Here is a 17,479-nt window from a genome sequence, read left to right as displayed (position 1 = left end):
TTCACGACACAGACACATAATACTGCCTGTCGCCCTCGTGAAGCGCTACCTACCTACCTTTGCTCACCACCAGTGGACCAATATTACAAAGCCGTGGTCCCTCAAGATTGTAATATGGAAAATGAATTTAAAAAAAAAGCAAAGCCTTAGTATTCTGTGATCTATTCTCGATGATCTATTCCGCACGGAGTTATTTTATTCTTTGCCCTTAGTCTTTGCTACTTCAAAAAAAAACTTTATTTATGGATAACCTACGAGGGGAGGTCAATAAGTTCGTCTCGTATAGTGGTAGATTTTGTTTTGTTTATCACTACTTATTATAAAAACACGGTACAGATCGATTTTTTTTATCGAAGGAATTTATAAAAAGGTATTTTTAGTTTGTTGAAATTGAAGAAAAATAAAAAAAATGGGACGTAGCTAGTCGGTTTCAATTTTCTTTTAAAGATAATTGAAAAAACCATATGTAAGTATAGCACTTCACTCTTATTTTACTCAATTGATTCGTGAAACGTTTACCGACAAGATGGATTTAGAGAAAGAGTTGACAAATAAATTTTTAAGCGGTGAAATGTCTTTCGCCGAATACTCTAGTGAATGGTTCAATTATGATGATGATGACGAAGACAGTGAGCCAAACAGAAGAAGTTTGGATGAGTCAAGACACATAAGTCAAGTTGTTGAAAAAGGTATAATAAGACGACGAAAAGGAACCCGATTGACACCGGCTTTGCTGGGTCTCATGGGTGAAGCAAATTTGCGTTTTGCTAGAGGAGATAAAGAGACTGCAGAACGCATGTGTCATGAAATTATAAAGCAGGTACCTACATCTGCAGAGCCTTATCAAACACTAGCTCAAATATATGAAAGTGATCCTGAGAAGTCATTGCAATTCTCTTTACTAGCTGCACATTTGAGTCCATCAGATCCCAATGAGTGGCTGAGGTTAGCAGCTATTTCTAAACAAAGAGGTGATATAAAGCAGGAAATGATGTGTTACACTCAAGCCATAAGAGCAGATCCCCAAAACTTAGACAATCACTTAAAGAGAATTGAAGTCTTAGATTTTTTAGAAGAAAATAAATATCCACTAAGTATGTTTAATGTGACTCATGTAAGATGTTACCATAAAATAGCAACTTCCTTACCTGCTAGTGAGCCTGATACTATCATGAAATATACTAGGCTTGGTGTAACTTTATATCACAATAGTAATGAAATTGAAAGGGCTTTAGAATTAATGGGAGCTGTATATAAAAAATGTCCAACAGCATTTAATTTAGAAGATATAAATATTTTATTGGAGTTACTTATATCCAGAAAACAATATCAAACATGTCTGGAGGTGTTTGTTGCAAGTGCAGGGGTAACCATTGAGGCAGAAATTCAGACTATTGAAAACCCTAAGGGTGAAATAGAAGAGCAAACAAATTATTTAGAATGCTCTATGCCTAATGACTTGCAAATTGATTTGAAGAGCAAGTTGTTGGTTTGTTTTATATATCTTGGTGCTATTGAACTGGTTCGCAATTTGCTGAAGGATTTCTTGACCAATGATGTTGAGAAAGCTGGAGATCTATATATGGACATAGAAGAGGCACTGTCTGCCATGGGACACCATGAGCTAGCCATGCAGCTCTTAGAACCTCTTGTCAATAATACAAGTTTTAATCTAGGTGCAGTCTGGCTAAAACATGCTGATTGTCTGCATAATTTAGGCAAAGATGATGATGCTATTAAATCATATTACAAAGTTTTAAGCCATGCCCCTCAACATCCAGAAGCTCGTCGAAAATTGTATAATATTCTTATAAAAAAAGGACAACTGAATGAAGCTGTGAATATCTTGCAACAAGATTATCGATATGCTATCAGCATGGAATTACTTTATGAACAATATTGTGTTTTGAAAGAACATAATATATCTGAAAAATATATGGAAGTTGGTCAAGCATTGCTGTCAAAAACATTTATTCAATATAGGCATCCTGAAGAACTTGCTATTGGTTACAGTCAGAAAAATCCTAAAAATAGTATTGAACTCATTCAGAATTTCCGTAATGTTAGAGGTGAAATGAATTGTTTGCCAAATGAAATACACTTTGATGAAGATGAAACATTTAAATTAACCCCTGAGCAGGAGTGGGACCTTTTTAAAGAGTTATTAGAAATTGCTTTCAAAAATAAAAAGTATAACACCATGCAAAGATTGACTGCTGGTGCCATGACTTCAAAGTCTTTGTTACCACATCGAGCTGATATCGAATTCCTTTCTTTTCAAGCATGTCTTCTGAATAATGATATAGAAAATGCAAATCGGTTTATCAAAGATTTTGCTCAAAGATACCCAACAATACGGACATGGAATCTCCTTGGATTTCTACTTCTTACTGTGGTAGAAATAAATCATATAAAATATTTAATGAGACTGTTCCAGAAAGAGACAATACCAAGTGATGTAAAGAGTTTACTTTTGGGAAATAATTTTCTTATGTCTGGGAGATATATTGTAGCATTCAAACATTTTTTAAATTTTCATAATAAAAACCCAATGGACCCATTATCAGCATTATTAATTGGGATTACTTTACTAATAATGGCATCACAGAGAACTGTTAGCAAACATCAAAATTTGATATTACAAGGCATTTCATATTTGCTGACGTATCAAAAATTGAGAAATTGTGATCAAGAATCGTATTACAACTTGGGCAGGGCTTACCAAATGTTGAGCATCAATAATTTAGCTATAGAATATTATGAAAAGGCATTAGCTTCTGGACCAATCACTGTTTGCACAGATCATGGAGTCACAGATTTGACTATGGAGACAGCCTATAACCTCTACATTCTTTATAAGGACCAGTCTCCTCAAATGGCGAGGCAATACTTAAATAAATATATCGTAATATAATTTATAAAATAATAAAGTAATTATGTTCATTTCAATGTGTTTTTTATTATATTTTGAGATTACCACCCACTGATGAGAAAAGCCCTCTACTATCTACTAAATAATGTAATTGGACATTAGATATGTCTACAGGGATTAGATATACTATAAAAATATGTATGTTTACTACACGCTTAACAAAAAAAAAAACAAACCTAGAAGGAAATAAATGCATAATGATCTGCATGACATGTAAAATACACCAAAAACGGTTTATTTTTGAGAATATCTTCAAATATGAGTATGTTTATTTCATGGATTTAGTAAGTACTTCGACGGAGTACCTACTAATTTCATGGTTTAAACCAAAAGTTGGTCACAATCTAGAAAAGAGTTTGTGATTTTGGCCGCTTTTCTTTCGCGATTTTTTATTATTTATTCTGTACATATGGGTAAAATACAAATCATTCCTCCTTATAATATTAGTAAAAAATAGAGGTTTGAGATTAGGTGGTATAATACAACTGGTCAAGTACCTAGTCAACTGGCGTGCCTTTCCACGCGCAATGTTGGGTTTCGATGGTACATATGTCCTACAAAAGTATTAGACAATCTGAAACACATTTTCTTCGGTAATAAGTAACGATTATGACTAGGTATAAAACCAACATATTAAACGAAATTCATTATATGTATTTGCTACTACTTACTATGGTAAATTTTTTCAAGTGTCCACCCACACATGACTCGGGCGAAGAAAAGAGAAAGTATCCTGCCTGTTACTTAGGTACAGTGTAACTACAAGTTATGACGAGTGGTCAAATGCACGAACATCTAAAGTATCGCGATATTTTAGCTCTATAAACGATGAATATAATATTATATATATATTTTTAGGATACAAACCTAAATTATGGAGAGCAAAGAAGTTGTACCCGCGAACTCCATTGCGTTTGCAGACTTGTGCTCCGTTTTGGAAAAACTACGCGACGTACAGAAGAATCACAAGAAACAGCAAAACAAAACTAAAAGCATCAAACAGGCACAAGGAGATATTCTGAAGATGTTTTTAAATGAATGTAAACTAGCCGCTGCTAAAGTAACAGAAAAAAAGGTAGGCGCTTTTGTGTTGTTGGATCAGACAGTGTACGAATATAGATACAGCTAGACTTGTGTATTTCAGCTACTTTCATAGCATTATGTCCCGCGGACTATTAGTTTGGGGTAATGCAGCTGAGATAGGAAAATTTTTTGTATTACAGAAAAGAGCTATTCGTTTTATTTACGGATTAAAACCTCGAGATTATCTTCAAGAACTATATAAGACTATAGAAGAGTTCTTGAAGATAACTATAGAAGAGTTCTTAAAGATAATCTCGAGGTTTTAATCTAAAAAAATGTTCGGCACCCTGATCACAATCATAACCTGTTGTTTAAGAAACAATAATTGTAAGCCCTTCTGGCATGGGACCAACACTGTTCAAAAGAGTTTCTTTCGGCATTTCTTCTCAGCAGTGCTCGTTCCGAAATGCCAGTAGTTTGTAGCTTGTGAGAAATAACTATAAATATAAAAATTGACGAGGAAAAGTGACGTGAATTGACGAGAAATTTTTTTCTAAATAAATGATTTGAATTTGAATTTATACATATGTAGGTACCTATTGGTTCATACAGCTGTCTGTATGAACCAATAGGTACCTACATATGTATAAATTCAAATCTTAACTACTACATATTATACCCATGTGGGTATAATATGTAATAGTTAAGATAGGCGAGTTTGTTACATTTTTGCTAACATACTAGATAACTAAGATACATATATAGGAAAGAGATATGTTTAGGATTAGTGCACGGAGTAGGTACAGACTTCCGTACCTACTCCATGGATAAAGGCAGCACCCTCTTTAATATGACACGCTTCAAACTTTGTCGAATAATCACGGAAATGTTTAAGGATTCTAGCCTATTTAACATTCTTCGACTTCTACTACCCGCGTGCGACCGCGAGAGAAGTCCATACAACATGAAGGAAAGCAAACTGGGCGTGTTACTAGTCAAGGTTCTTGCTATCTCTGACTCAATGGACGCGCAGAAGCTCAAGAATTACAGATCTGCGGCGGACAGTAATGCGCCAGACTTCGCCAGCGTTGCTTACTTTGTCATAAAGAAGAGGTTCGGCGAAAAACCCGGATGCCTAGACATTGGGAAGGTTAATGCAATTTTGGATAAAATAGCCATGGCCGAAGTGGGCAATAAAGGACGTAAGTACTCAAATTACTTGAGAAACAAAATTTTGTTGGACTCTAGGTCTATATTGAACCTATTGCTTTTGTCGTGACTGTGTGTCGTTTATTCCTTCCTCCCGTAGGAATCGATGCCGTGGGACGCATCTACTTAGATTTTTAATATTCTAACATGATTGTTTTAGCTGCTCTTCACGAAGCGTTTAAATTTGCCATCGACAAACTGAGCCCAAAGCAATTTGAATGGTTCCTAAGGATGATTCTCAAAGACATGAAGTTGTCAATGGGCACCGACCGGATTTTGGCTGCTTTCCACCCGGACGCACCCAGCTACAATAAAGAGTGTAATAACTTAATGAAAGTACGTGATTTTTAGATTATATAAGTACCTATTTATTATTTTTGGATTTGAAGCGTCAAGTGTAATGGTTGCCTGTGAACCGAAAGGTCCCAGGTTCGAATCCTACTCGTACTACATGAGTTTGTATTTGTATACCAATCTGACCTCAGGGACCCATGAGGAATAAGAAAAAAAAATATTTTTGGATAACATAATATTATCTCTCTGTCGCACTAGTCCTCATTACTCCATGTTAGCTGTCCATCTAGGTAGGGAGAAGTGAATTTCTTCTCGAATTCATCATTATCGCTTGATCAAATTGTATACAGGGTGATTTCTTATAAGTACATTGGCATTATTTTATCTACATGCTCAGTCCAATCGTACTGAACAACTTTTCGTATGGAAGCAACCTTGAAATCTCGAAAAAAGAAATCAGCTCACCCATATATACATTTTTAATGTTATATACTTAGAACAGCTGATTTTTTTTCGTGATTTCAGAGTTATTCTCATACTAAAAGTTGTTCAGAATCATGGACAGAGCATGTAGACAAAATATAGCCAATAGGTAAAACCGAAACGAATATCAACATCTTAGCGAACATGAAAAATAAGGTTTGTAAATGATTGTAGATAGGTACCTAATAAGATATTTTTATCTGCTGTCAGGTTTGTGAGATGTTCGATGATGGTAACGCGAGGCCAGTTGAGATGGGCGTGCAGATATTTTATCCCGTGTGTCCAATGCGTTGCGAGCGGCTCGATGTCACGGAGACCAACTTGCATCTATCTGCGGACAAAACATACATTGTTGAGAATAAATTCGACGGTGAACGATTTCAGGTATATATACATGGTATTGTACAGTAGACCCTGTGTCAAGTCACTCTGTGTTGATTTTTATTTATACCGCGCTAAAAAGGGCGAATTTGCAATTAATTTGTGTTGGTTGATGTGCTTTCAACTGTACCTATTTTGTGTGTACTCGAAATGCGCGACTATATAATTTCAAAATTAATATTTTACATATTTTCGTTTATATGAAAATGTTTTATTAGTCTGCTGAAATATAGCTCTTTGGCATTTCAGCCAAAGAGCTATATTCGTCTTTACCTTCCCTTCTTTTTTTCACAAATCTATCTACAATATGTTATGCCCAGTTGTACGAAGTACTTACTAAATCCATGGTTATGCCACGCCACGTCTGAAGGAATATTCCTCTAAAAAATTTTTGTTTATCAGAATGAGTGTTTATCAAATCATGAATCGCATCGCTAGCGTACCTGGGTACTTAGGTTCAATTTTCAATTTAGAAGGATTTGTCGTCTCTTTTTTCTTTTTCAAGTCGGTTATAAGATCAATCATTAGTAGGTACTTATGTTATTTGGTATAATTACATATTTTCTAGGTGTAGCGAATATTTATATTTCATTTTAAGATTCACATGAAAGATGGTGTTTACGAGTATTTCTCGCGGCGAGGCCACAGTTACTCTGATAACTACGGCAAGACCCACGACTCTGGGTTGCTAACTCCACATCTCAAGGACTGCTTCATTGGGAGCGTGTCGAGCTTCATCATCGACGGGGAGATGATGGGCTGGCATAAGTACAGCCAAACCTTTAAAATTAAAGGTGTGTTTAGGTCAATGGTTTTTTATTTTATTTCCGATATGAAACGACATTCTTTTTTGATCCGGAGCGTTTGCGTTGAGGATAGGTATAGTATAATCCACTTTACCTATGTATTAGGTTCTATAGACTCTACACTTATTTACACTCCATTTTATCTTAAGATTCCTAACATGTAATCAATCTTCACAGCATTTTGTTGAAAACAAATCAAATATATTAGTTCAAAACTACACATTCGAAGTCTATTTTAATTTCTAGTGCTGTAAAAAGACATGGTAAGAGTGTTTACATAACAAGACTTGTAAAGCTTATTGGTCTTTGTTTTCAGGTGAACCGTTCGACGTAAAAAAGATAACAGAGACGTCGAGTTTACGGCCATGTTTCATCGCATACGACGTGTTAATGTACAACGGGAAGTCGTTGGTGGGACCCGCGGCGTCGGGTGGGTTGCCGCTGTCACGACGGCTGGCGATTTTGGACGACATGTTCGATGACGTCACAGGCGTCATACTGCACAGCAAGAGGGAGGTCCACGAGGACAGGTCAGGGTTTACAATTGCTATGCGATAAATCCGCCTTTACGTTATGTAAGTAGGTACTAATCTTAAAACAGCGATCGTAGTTCCGTTTTGTTATATTTCCTAGTGATCGAATGTTTCTGAATTTTGTGGTATTGCTTCATACTAGGTCAGTCATAAGGAGCAAATTGAATGAGGCAATAGAGAAGCAAGAAGAAGGAATAGTCGTGAAGGATGCCTCGTCGTACTACTTGCCAAGCTCGACGAGCGGCGGCTGGTACAAAATTAAACCCGAGGTAAGAATACAAAATATAGTATTTTAATTTTGAGCTCTCCGCTAAATTTACATTATGTATCTTACGAATTAATTTTTATTTAGAACTAGCTTTTTCCCGCGGCTTCGCCCGCGTGAATTTTATAGCAAAATCTCAGTAATTTTTTTATCGCGTACTCTGTAAGACTGGTAAATATATATGATTCAAATTCGCATTTTTTCTCATCTTTCGTTCAATTTTCTGTTTCCCGCTGCGTGTCTCCTTCCCATTTCCCGCTCCTAGCCCCACTCCCACTTTCTGCAACACGTGCCGTCCCATTTTCCATGACGTTTTACGTCCCGGTTTTTTATTAACCACAAACGTAAATTAAACATTTTTTGTATTTACTACAAAAAGTAAGTGTGCCAATTTTCAGCGTTTTATCTTGTAAATTGTATTAAGTCCCATACAATCTTTCACTCCCCATTATAAAGGGGTTGAGGGTTAATTTTCAGAAAAATCTGAAACACGTATTCATTACTTTAACAACCAAAATCCAAATTTTCAAGTCACTAACTTCAACGGTGTAGAACTTTCATATTTACAGTTTTTCATCTCTTTCACCCCTTCGGAGTAGAATTTCCAAAAATCCTATCTTAGTACTCACCTACACTCACCTACATGCCAAATTTAAGCTTCCCGCCCAGCAGTTTCAGGTGTACGTTGTCTGTTAGTCAGTCAGTCACTCAGTAACAGAAGAGTTTTATACTGATGTACATACTGCGCCCATTATATATATATCAGACTTTAATCGATAAAAACAATTTGTTTATATTCTGTTTATACCTTTCTATAAAATTTTAAAGTTCCGTGGATTGTTATTTTAATTTTCCTTCATTTTCCGGGATGAAATGTCTATAAGATGTTAACCCGGGATCCCGAGGAATTTTTGATCCATAATTAGTTTTTCAATTATCCTACGGGAACCTGACCATTTACCGGGATGAAATGTATCTAATTTTCCTACAGGACCCTCCTCATTTTCCGGGATGAAATGTCTATAAGATGTTAACCCGGGATTCTGAGGCATTTTTTATTCATACTTAATTAGTTTTTCCATTATCCTACGGGAACCTAACCATTTACCGGGATTAAATGTATATAAGATGTTAACCCGGTTTATAAGGTATCTACAAATCAAATTTCAAGCAAATCGGTACAGTAGATTTCGAGTGATGCGCGTTCAGACAGACAAACAAAAATTTCCAAAACTATATTTTCCTCATCTATATCAGTAACTAAATATATTCCATGAAGAATTTTAAAAAAATATCCAATGTACAAATTTGGCCTTTCTTCAATTTTATTATATGTATTTATGATTTCGCGAATTTGAATGGACTTCCTCTCATGAATTTGAATCAATGAAAAAAATAATAAATTTGATTAAGTAAGTCAGTTCTCGAGATTAGAATACAAATCCAGTTATTATAGTAGCAATGGATGATAAGCATGCATTAAGAAAACTAAAGACGCCGAAGACCGTCTGATAAACAGTAGGAAAGTGGACCGGACGAAGAAACAGGGAAAACGTTCAAATGAGAGGGAGACACTATTAAGAAGTTATTATATAGACGCGCTCTCATTGTAAAGTTTATACATAATTAATTATTATAAATAATTTATGATGATACCAATATTTGTAGTACACGAAATCGACGATGAACGATATGGACGTGGTGGTAATCGGCGCGGACGAAGCTGCCAACAAGCGCCAGGGCCGCGCCAGCAGCTTCCACGTCGCCTGCGCTGATGTCACTACTCCGGGTAATTGATAACATCTGTGGTATACTAGCGAGGTAACGTGCCCCATCCTGGCACGTAACTATACATCATAGCCACATGACTTTTGCTCCAACGTCCGTGCGCCTCGCCGTACTTACTTATCACAGTAGTGGGGAGGAAGTGAATATAGACGCATACACTACAACATCTTTATTTATATCACGTATAACACTGGCTACATATTCCTTGGGAATAAGGTAATTTCCTGTGTATAAAATAAAATAAAATGTAAACACTATTACCTAGTATACCAGTGATAGTAATTGATGTAATTTTTATGGTATCACTAAATATATTTTTTTTTATCTCATCAAAGTATAATTAAAGCGACTTTTGACTCCCAACATTTGTGCCGTCACCGTGTCCACTATCACACAAGCCCCATATATTTTTATTTGTTTATACATGGCAAAAAGTATCTGGAAAAGTATTTGAATCATGCGAATAGTTTTTTACCTCTAAGGCTCGCCGCCTACCCGCTGGCTCAGCATCGGACGCGTGTCCAGTGGGCTATCGTTCGAGGACTTGAGGACGTTGTGCGCGGCCCTGGAGCGGAACTGGGTGCCGCTCAAACAGAGAGAGCCGCCCGCGTCGCTCGTCTTCGGGAAAACGAAGCCTGACTTTTGGATTTTGCCAGAACACTCCGTGGTCTTGCAGGTGAGACATTATTACATCACATAAATTGTTTAAGCTAGAAGTAAACATTATATAACATAACAACAAAAAATGTTTTTTTTTGTATTACCTTCACATGTCACTAGGTACCACCTATCACAGCCAACCGACCTGGTTCCTACAGTCGAATTTCAATTGTGATCGTGAGTTTGGGGGCTCCCAACGCGTCATATGGCAATTTGGGAGCAATACAAGGGCTTTTGGATGATAAAATATACATATATACTTAAACACAAAATTGGTAAGTATCTATATAACATGGCCAAATTAACTTCTGGCTGCAACGTGAAACGTCAAATATCAATGGAGTGCTTCGTCGTCGTTCTCGCGTCTTTCTACCCTCGACGACTGGTGTTCCGCAGGTAGGCCTCTTGTTTGGGCCTATTCGACGTGCGGAGTCTGCGCTGCTTCTTAGTAACATAGCATACTTACTAAATATGCTTTATGCTTTTTTATGAATAGCGGGGTATGTGTAGGTGCGGGCGACAGAAGCTGTGCGGAGCGGCGACAGTGGGGCGGGACACTTGCTGCGGTTCCCGCGCGTGGAGCGGCTACGCGCGGACAAGCCTGTCGGCGACGCCATGACGCTCATAGAGTTCAATACCCACCTCTCTGTGAGTTACTGTTGTTCATTATGTTCGGTAGCCTAATAAACTAAAAAGAGAACATTACTAACTAGTACTTTATTTTAGAGCAAAAGCAACGTGTCGAAGCTAGCGACCACCGCAGTAAGCGCGGATCAAATGGAGCTCGAACAGGTCAAAATCACTAGAAAGCGGAAGATAAAGGAAGAGCCGAAAGTAGCGCCACATTTCAGAGTGGTCGCCGCGGCGGACGTGGAGGCCGACTCTAAGGCGCTGTTGGATCGGAAAGTTTGCGTATTGTCGAGTGACGAGGACTGTTCGATAGAAGAGTTGGACAGGATAGTGAGGTCGCACAGTGGGATCCGTGTCGCCAACGTGGGTAAGACTAGCTAAATTATTATTCGCCCACTAATTTTGTATCCATAAAGTAGGTTTTGTTGGCCTTCCAAATAAAATAAGGTATGTACTTTTATTTCGTATATTAAAGTTATTACGCTACTTGTCTGTGTCGCGCAATTAGATACGTGTAATTACGCGACACCGACACGGTAAAAATAAATAGCGGAACGATCGAGGTTCAGTTGCGATCTAGCTGAAGTTATTAGCGCGATTGAGTAGCGGGGCTGATGTGGTTATATAAATGATGGCACTAACCGAAATCACATATTTCAGGCCCCGATACATGGTGCGCGGTGGTGGGCAAATCCACCGCTCTCGCGCTCCGCACGATAAAATCTCAAGAAGTGGACGTCACCACCACAACATGGCTGCGATCACTGGAGCCCTCGCCACTCCCTTGCCGCTTGGAGCCTTTGGACCTGCTGGCGATGAAATGGGAGACGAGAAAAAGCTTTAGTATAGATTTCGATTGTCACGGAGATAGTTATACAAAGCCTTCAGATTTGAATTCTCTCAAACGGTGCTTCGACAAAATGGATAGTGTAAGTATAAGTTAATTGATTATAAATAATTCTAACTACTTAATTCCAATTAATCATTCAAAAAATACTTGGCAGCACATGTACGTCTTTACGATAAATAAATGAACGAAAATTGAACTATTTTATAATCTGTAATATGAAAAAGCCTTATGCTCGAGGATTTCAATTGTTTTTCTCAATTTTAGACCATATTCTACATATACGGAGTGAAAAACTTACATAGCGTTTCGTTTGTTGCAGGAACCAAAGGTATACCTCACTCAACAGGAAATGTTAACGTTAGACAAAGAGTTATTCGGGGATACCAACCCATTTTCCTTCCTAAGACCCTGCTACATGTATTTTACGAAACACCATAGCGTTCACTCAATACGAGCTCGTATGTTCGGCGCTAATATTTGTCGGCAGCTGTGCCCTGATGTTACACATGTCGTAATAGCGAAGTCGTCAAAAACGGAAGAAATAGATGAATTGAGAAGAATGACCGACGCGTCGTTTGTTACTGAAGAGTGGCTGGAAAAGTGCCTTGCTGCTAGAACTATTTTGGAAGAAATGTAATGCTATATGATGTTATATTACAATCATGCGCTTATTATTTTTTAAGTATGGAATGTATGAAATAAATTTTATTTACGTTGCATTAACGTTTTATAAATGACAACATACCATTCAAACCTTATGAATTACGCGAAACTAAAATCATTACATGTATGTAAGTAAACATCTGCAGGTTGCTGCATCGTTTGCCTGCTTTCTGCCATATGTTAAAATGTAAAATGGATTACTCAAAACAGTTCGTTGAACAAAATACAATCGCAGCACAGCGCTGTTAATTACAATAATTTAACGCGTCGATTTACAAAGCACATTGCACAATCGCGCATTCACCCGCAAAATGAACTAAAGTGCGCGTGACATGCCGTAACCCGATGCGCCTCAAACAAACCCTTTATACGCTCGCTAAAACATAATAAAACCTTATTCGTCATTAATTATACCCATATTGCTTCTTCAGTTTACCGCATTAGTATCGCTACCCATGGCAAAGGCACCTATCATTACCACCCGTATACATAGATACATACCTATAGATACTGTGATAGATAATTCCATCTTTCTCGGTTTAATTTTATATACCTAGATTATACTGTAGTTGCCTAAGTACCATGCGTTTACCTCGTCTTGTGTCTTGGCATAGATTACATAATATTACTTCCAATAGTGTTGGGTAGGTCAATTTGGTTTTGCTGATGCACCTTCTACCGCAAAATAAATAGTTGCTACTAAGAATACCTATACACATTTACGTGCTGATGCAGAATGCAATGTGATATGGGCATCGATGAAATTCTTATTTATTACAATAACGATACCTCTGCTCGGAGATACGGTGGTCACCAAATGAAATTCGAGAGCTAATTGGCAATCGTCCGGCGAGATTGGATATCGTTTACCACCCTGATACAATATGAATTACTTTGACATATTTTTGTTTCCATTGATCTCGGAAAATTATGTAAGCTGATAATAATGAAATCTTTATTGCCTTCAATGTTGCTAAAAAAATTAAATAACTATTTAGATTTTCTCTGCAAACTATTTAGATCTTTTATGTTGGGTGTAACGCAGATACAGTCATTTATAGACCTCTTTATTGATAGAGTACGTAAACGACTTCCCTCAAGTCGTTTACCTTGATGGTTCTCTGTTATGTCTCCCAAAGTTGTAAAATGGTTTAAACATTTTTAAAAGTTAGCATTCATTTGCTTGATACAAATTCTTCAGTTGTAAAATATGATATTGCTTCTAAGAAAACGTTGTACATGACTCTAAACCCAGCCTATGCAATAAATGTATCACTTTACTGAAAAATATACAAAAACATACAACAAAAGTTTCTGTGCAAATGGTCAAGAAGCGCAGTAGGTCGCCCGCCCACAACCTTCTCCGCCAATAGGGAAGCGGTAGGGCGGAGCCACAGATCGTGCCTTGCGTTTTAAACATGAATCCCGCTTTACAGTTGTCAATCGCTGTAAAGATGTTTCAGGAGGAACATGAGTTTATTGTAATCGATCTGAAGAAAACGTATAGTGTTGATTAAAGATTTTTTTAATACGGTCGTGATGCAAAGTGAAGGTGGTGAGGCGGAAAGTGGTAGTGGTCGCAAGGCGTTACGAACGCCGAAGTGCGCGCGTTGCAGGAACCACGGGGTGATTTCGTGCCTGAAGGGACACAAGAGGTTGTGTCGCTGGAGGGACTGCCGCTGTCCCGGCTGCTTGCTGGTACTAGAGAGACAGAGGGTCATGGCGGCTCAGGTGAGGGTCAGGTTACTTCATCAGTCAGTACCTACTACCAAGCTACCTATCTTCTTAATGAGGAAAAGGAAGGGAAAATAAGCGTCTGGATTGCGCGAACAAATTGGGCAGACGTTTGGAGATTTATAGTTTTTATTATGTTTGAACATGCTAATCTCTGGAATTACTGGTCTCATTTGGAAACTTGTGGTACCTACTTAATTAAATAAGTCAAAGCCAGAGCGTGCATGGACCTATCTCTATGCCTTAATGCGTTTGAGAAAAAAATAAAATATTCAAATAACACAGTTTGAGTTAGCCTCAAAGTATGTTCGGGTTTTATAGGGTACCTACTAACTCAACTCAAATTATATTTTATAACATATTTATATAGGTAAACATCCATAACCCAGATCAATTCGAAGAAGATTATTTCCGTCTTCACCTGACCGGGGTTCGAACCCGGGTCTTCCGGTTTAGCAGTCCGGCATTATGACCAAAAATTAGGTTACAGAGGTCGTCCGTATCGTCCTTAATAATGACTGATGAAAAATAATAATTTAAAAAGGTCGCACTCCGGAGACAGCAAGGCGCGGGCAGCGCGGAGTCCCGGGACGGTGAGGCGGCGGCGCTGGCGGCCCGCAAGCGCGCCTACCGCGCGCGGCTGCGCTGCATGCAGATGGCCAAGTCCTACTCAGTACAGCCGCAGCATTTTGGTGAATTTACATTTTTTTATATATCAACTAGCGGCGTGTCCCGACTTCGCTCGTGTAAAAACCTTCACTTTAAAAACTTCCTCTTGACTCTTCCACATTATCTATTAAAAAACCCGCATCAAAATCCGTTGCGTTTGTTTCAAAAATCTAAGCATACATAGAGACAGACAGACAGCAGGAAGCGACTTTGTTTTATACTATGTAGTGTTGATTAAAAAAAGAACCAAAGAAAGATGACACCTACTTACTTAAAGTACCAAAGCATGGTCTTTTTTATATTTTGCATGACTTCATACATCACTATAAAAAACTATAAGTAAAAGTAAGCTTCTTAGCGACATGAATTATTTTTATTAAACACTAGCATTTACCGGCGGCTTCGCCCGCGTATATTTCCCACGGTAACAGTTATTTTTCCGGGATGAAAGGACTACCCTATGTTACTTCTATGTTCTTTACTATGGTACTTCTATGTAGATAGTATGCAAAAGTTCAAGAAGATTGGTCGAGTAGATAAGAGTGTGAAGAGGTAACAAACAAAATTACTTTCTCATTTATAATATTAGTTAGGATTAGGATACGGTCTCGAGGTCAAGCACCGATCAATACTTATTATTTTATTGATTCAGGAATAGTTTTATTTTCCTGCTACTTTCCTATGAACGTAATGGTATCTAGTTCCGTTCGAGATAAATAAAAATGTCGATGAAATTCAATATAATAGGAGGTTTAAGAAGGGCATGCCACAGTCGTACACACCTGCTAACCCTAAACAAACTTTTTTTAAAGCGATAGTTCAGTTTTTGCCTATAAATTGTAAATAAACGTAATATGAAGTGTTCGGTGTCTGGCACCCACCACTCGGTCCAATGTTATTGTTGTAAGCGAGCCGCCACTGTCGAGTGTGTCTTTTCTCACCCGTGAAACGTTAAATGCGAATTAGTTGGACAAATATTTACTTTGGAACACTTGGAGCGAGTTAAAATTGTATATTTTGAAAGCTATCTTTTAACTATCCTAACATGCATTCTATTAGTCAAGATGGATTTTGTTAGGGATATGATATTGTATAAGATAACTCTAAAACAACGTAGTGCCTTTTGTGAGGTAGAAGGTTCGAATCCCACAGGAAGCATATAGTTCCTAGAAAAATATAGTAATTCTCAAGAAAGCGACTTCTTCGGAAGGCTTGTCGATAAGGAGCCTAGACTCTAAGTGAAAAGGTGCTAGGCTAGACCATGGAGGCAAACTATCACACACATTAACCCAGAAAGACATTGACTTCCATGACAGCAAGCTAGATTCCTATATGATACTTTTCACTAGATACTAACAATACTATTTATATATTGACGGTAAAACAACGGTATCGCTCATCTGTTAAAGATCTGAAGACAAAAATAGACCACCACGGGCGTAATAACTCATGAAAATGTCCCCGCTTCATTACAGAACAAAAGCCGTCATCCAACACTCGGTAACATTTCACTGTCTATCAAAAAACCTAAAATAATTTCTTTTAACTATTTTTATGGGTTGTTAAAAAAGTGTAGAGATTGCTTTACATTTACAAGCGTCGGCGGAGGCGGCTCTTTGTCGCGGTGTCGGGTTTCAGATACTGTTGACTGTAAACACGTCTTCCGCTGGGTGAATGATAGCTCAGCGGGTGCCAACACATCTTTCAACGTGTAATTTGTTTCACAGTTTTTTTTTTATATTAATTGCTGGTGAATTATGTCGCATAACGCATCAATCAGATTTGAAGATGAGTGATACTTGGAGGTCAGCTTATGTTAACTCTCGATGGCAAATTGTTTCCATCTCCGCTTATAGGTTTCGTTTGCTTTGCATATAATTAATATATGACGAAAAGGCCGTCAATTGAGGTTCAACATTTATTTTCTCTAACATTCACACACTTATAATGATTTTGCCATGTATTCTCGTATCATATAAATAGCCATCATTGAAAAAGTAGTGGTTTTGCATACGCTCATGTTCAGCAACATCTCACGGTTTGTTTGTTGTTTACATTTTAAAATATAAGTTATTTTTTCAGGTAACACTCGGTTGATAAATGGTGATCCAACATGGACAGAGCGTGTGCGACGTCGCAGAGCTTTCGCAGACGCGGAGTTGGACCGCGGGTCTGCGCCCGCGCCCCTGACGCCCCCCATCCTGGCCGACGCGGTGCCCCCCGCGATATTCTGCCGCCATCTTCTCGCCGCTTTGCTGACAAACTACGCCCCGGTTCCACCGAAACCTCAGCGCCCACAGAAGCTATCATTTTCTATTGAATCCATTATTGGTGTTCAATAAATCGTTCACTTAGCATAAGAACTGCTACCAAAGTTTACACTCGTACCAGGTTTCTTCTTAAATAACAATTAGTGTGTATTTAATTACAAAGATATCTATAACAAAACGTCAACGGAAAATTAAATCAGGACAGATTGCTTTTTTCATTTCCTGATATCAGTTTTAATGTTATCAAATAGCTAAAGGATCTGTGCCATAGTAATAGTTATATACTATT

General features: G+C 37.8%; 3 protein-coding genes across 7 annotated transcripts; all 3 read left to right on the top strand.

Annotated features, from left to right (window-relative positions):
• Positions 1-165: 165 nt before the first annotated feature.
• DNAlig4 (DNA ligase 4) lies at positions 166-12,573 on the top strand. 5 transcript variants are annotated; one of them, XM_053758973.1, is made up of 15 exons: positions 178-466; positions 3,623-3,680; positions 3,791-4,007; positions 4,851-5,157; positions 5,325-5,500; positions 6,152-6,325; positions 6,921-7,116; positions 7,445-7,658; positions 7,804-7,930; positions 9,595-9,715; positions 10,197-10,390; positions 10,885-11,022; positions 11,101-11,371; positions 11,665-11,933; positions 12,174-12,573. In XM_053758973.1, exons 3-15 carry the CDS (start codon positions 3,807-3,809, stop codon positions 12,489-12,491), a joined length of 2,706 nt encoding a protein of 901 aa, XP_053614948.1. In that variant the 5' UTR covers positions 178-466; positions 3,623-3,680; positions 3,791-3,806; the 3' UTR covers positions 12,492-12,573. The 5 variants fall into 5 exon arrangements, with proteins under 5 accessions (XP_053614966.1, XP_053614948.1, XP_064292658.1 ...); XM_053758991.1 differs by lacking the exon at positions 3,623-3,680 and having other exon boundaries at positions 166-288; XM_064436588.1 differs by lacking the exon at positions 3,623-3,680 and having other exon boundaries at positions 178-370.
• LOC128677851 (uncharacterized protein) lies at positions 465-2,949 on the top strand. The gene has a single exon (XM_053759002.1). It carries the CDS (start codon positions 527-529, stop codon positions 2,912-2,914), a length of 2,388 nt encoding a protein of 795 aa, XP_053614977.1. The 5' UTR covers positions 465-526; the 3' UTR covers positions 2,915-2,949.
• Positions 12,574-13,891: 1,318 nt separating the features above from the next.
• dmrt11E (doublesex-Mab related 11E) lies at positions 13,892-17,475 on the top strand. Its single transcript, XM_053756986.2, has 3 exons — positions 13,892-14,248; positions 14,796-14,943; positions 17,003-17,475. Exons 1-3 carry the CDS (start codon positions 14,057-14,059, stop codon positions 17,260-17,262), a joined length of 600 nt encoding a protein of 199 aa, XP_053612961.1. The 5' UTR covers positions 13,892-14,056; the 3' UTR covers positions 17,263-17,475.
• Positions 17,476-17,479: the final 4 nt, after the last annotated feature.

The sequence above is a fragment of the Plodia interpunctella genome, chromosome 2 (genome assembly GCF_027563975.2).
Source record: "Plodia interpunctella isolate USDA-ARS_2022_Savannah chromosome 2, ilPloInte3.2, whole genome shotgun sequence".
NCBI classification, from domain to species: Eukaryota; Metazoa; Arthropoda; class Insecta; order Lepidoptera; family Pyralidae; genus Plodia; species Plodia interpunctella.
This window is presented reverse-complemented; position numbering and strand designations above follow the sequence as displayed.

Excerpts from the sequence above, each read along its gene's own strand:
- DNAlig4 (XM_053758991.1), top strand. The coding sequence starts at position 3,807 with ATGGAGAGCAAAGAAGTTGTACCCGCGAACTCCATTGCGTTTGCAGAC. Across the intron at positions 10,391-10,884 it reads AACACTCCGTGGTCTTGCAG|GTGCGGGCGACAGAAGCTGT; the intron begins GTGAGACATTAT and ends GGGTATGTGTAG. Across the intron at positions 11,023-11,100 it reads AGTTCAATACCCACCTCTCT|AGCAAAAGCAACGTGTCGAA; the intron begins GTGAGTTACTGT and ends ACTTTATTTTAG.
- dmrt11E (XM_053756986.2), top strand. The coding sequence starts at position 14,057 with ATGCAAAGTGAAGGTGGTGAGGCGGAAAGTGGTAGTGGTCGCAAGGCG. Across the intron at positions 14,249-14,795 it reads AGAGGGTCATGGCGGCTCAG|GTCGCACTCCGGAGACAGCA; the intron begins GTGAGGGTCAGG and ends TAATTTAAAAAG. Across the intron at positions 14,944-17,002 it reads AGTACAGCCGCAGCATTTTG|GTAACACTCGGTTGATAAAT; the intron begins GTGAATTTACAT and ends TTATTTTTTCAG.
- LOC128677851 (XM_053759002.1), top strand. The coding sequence starts at position 527 with ATGGATTTAGAGAAAGAGTTGACAAATAAATTTTTAAGCGGTGAAATG.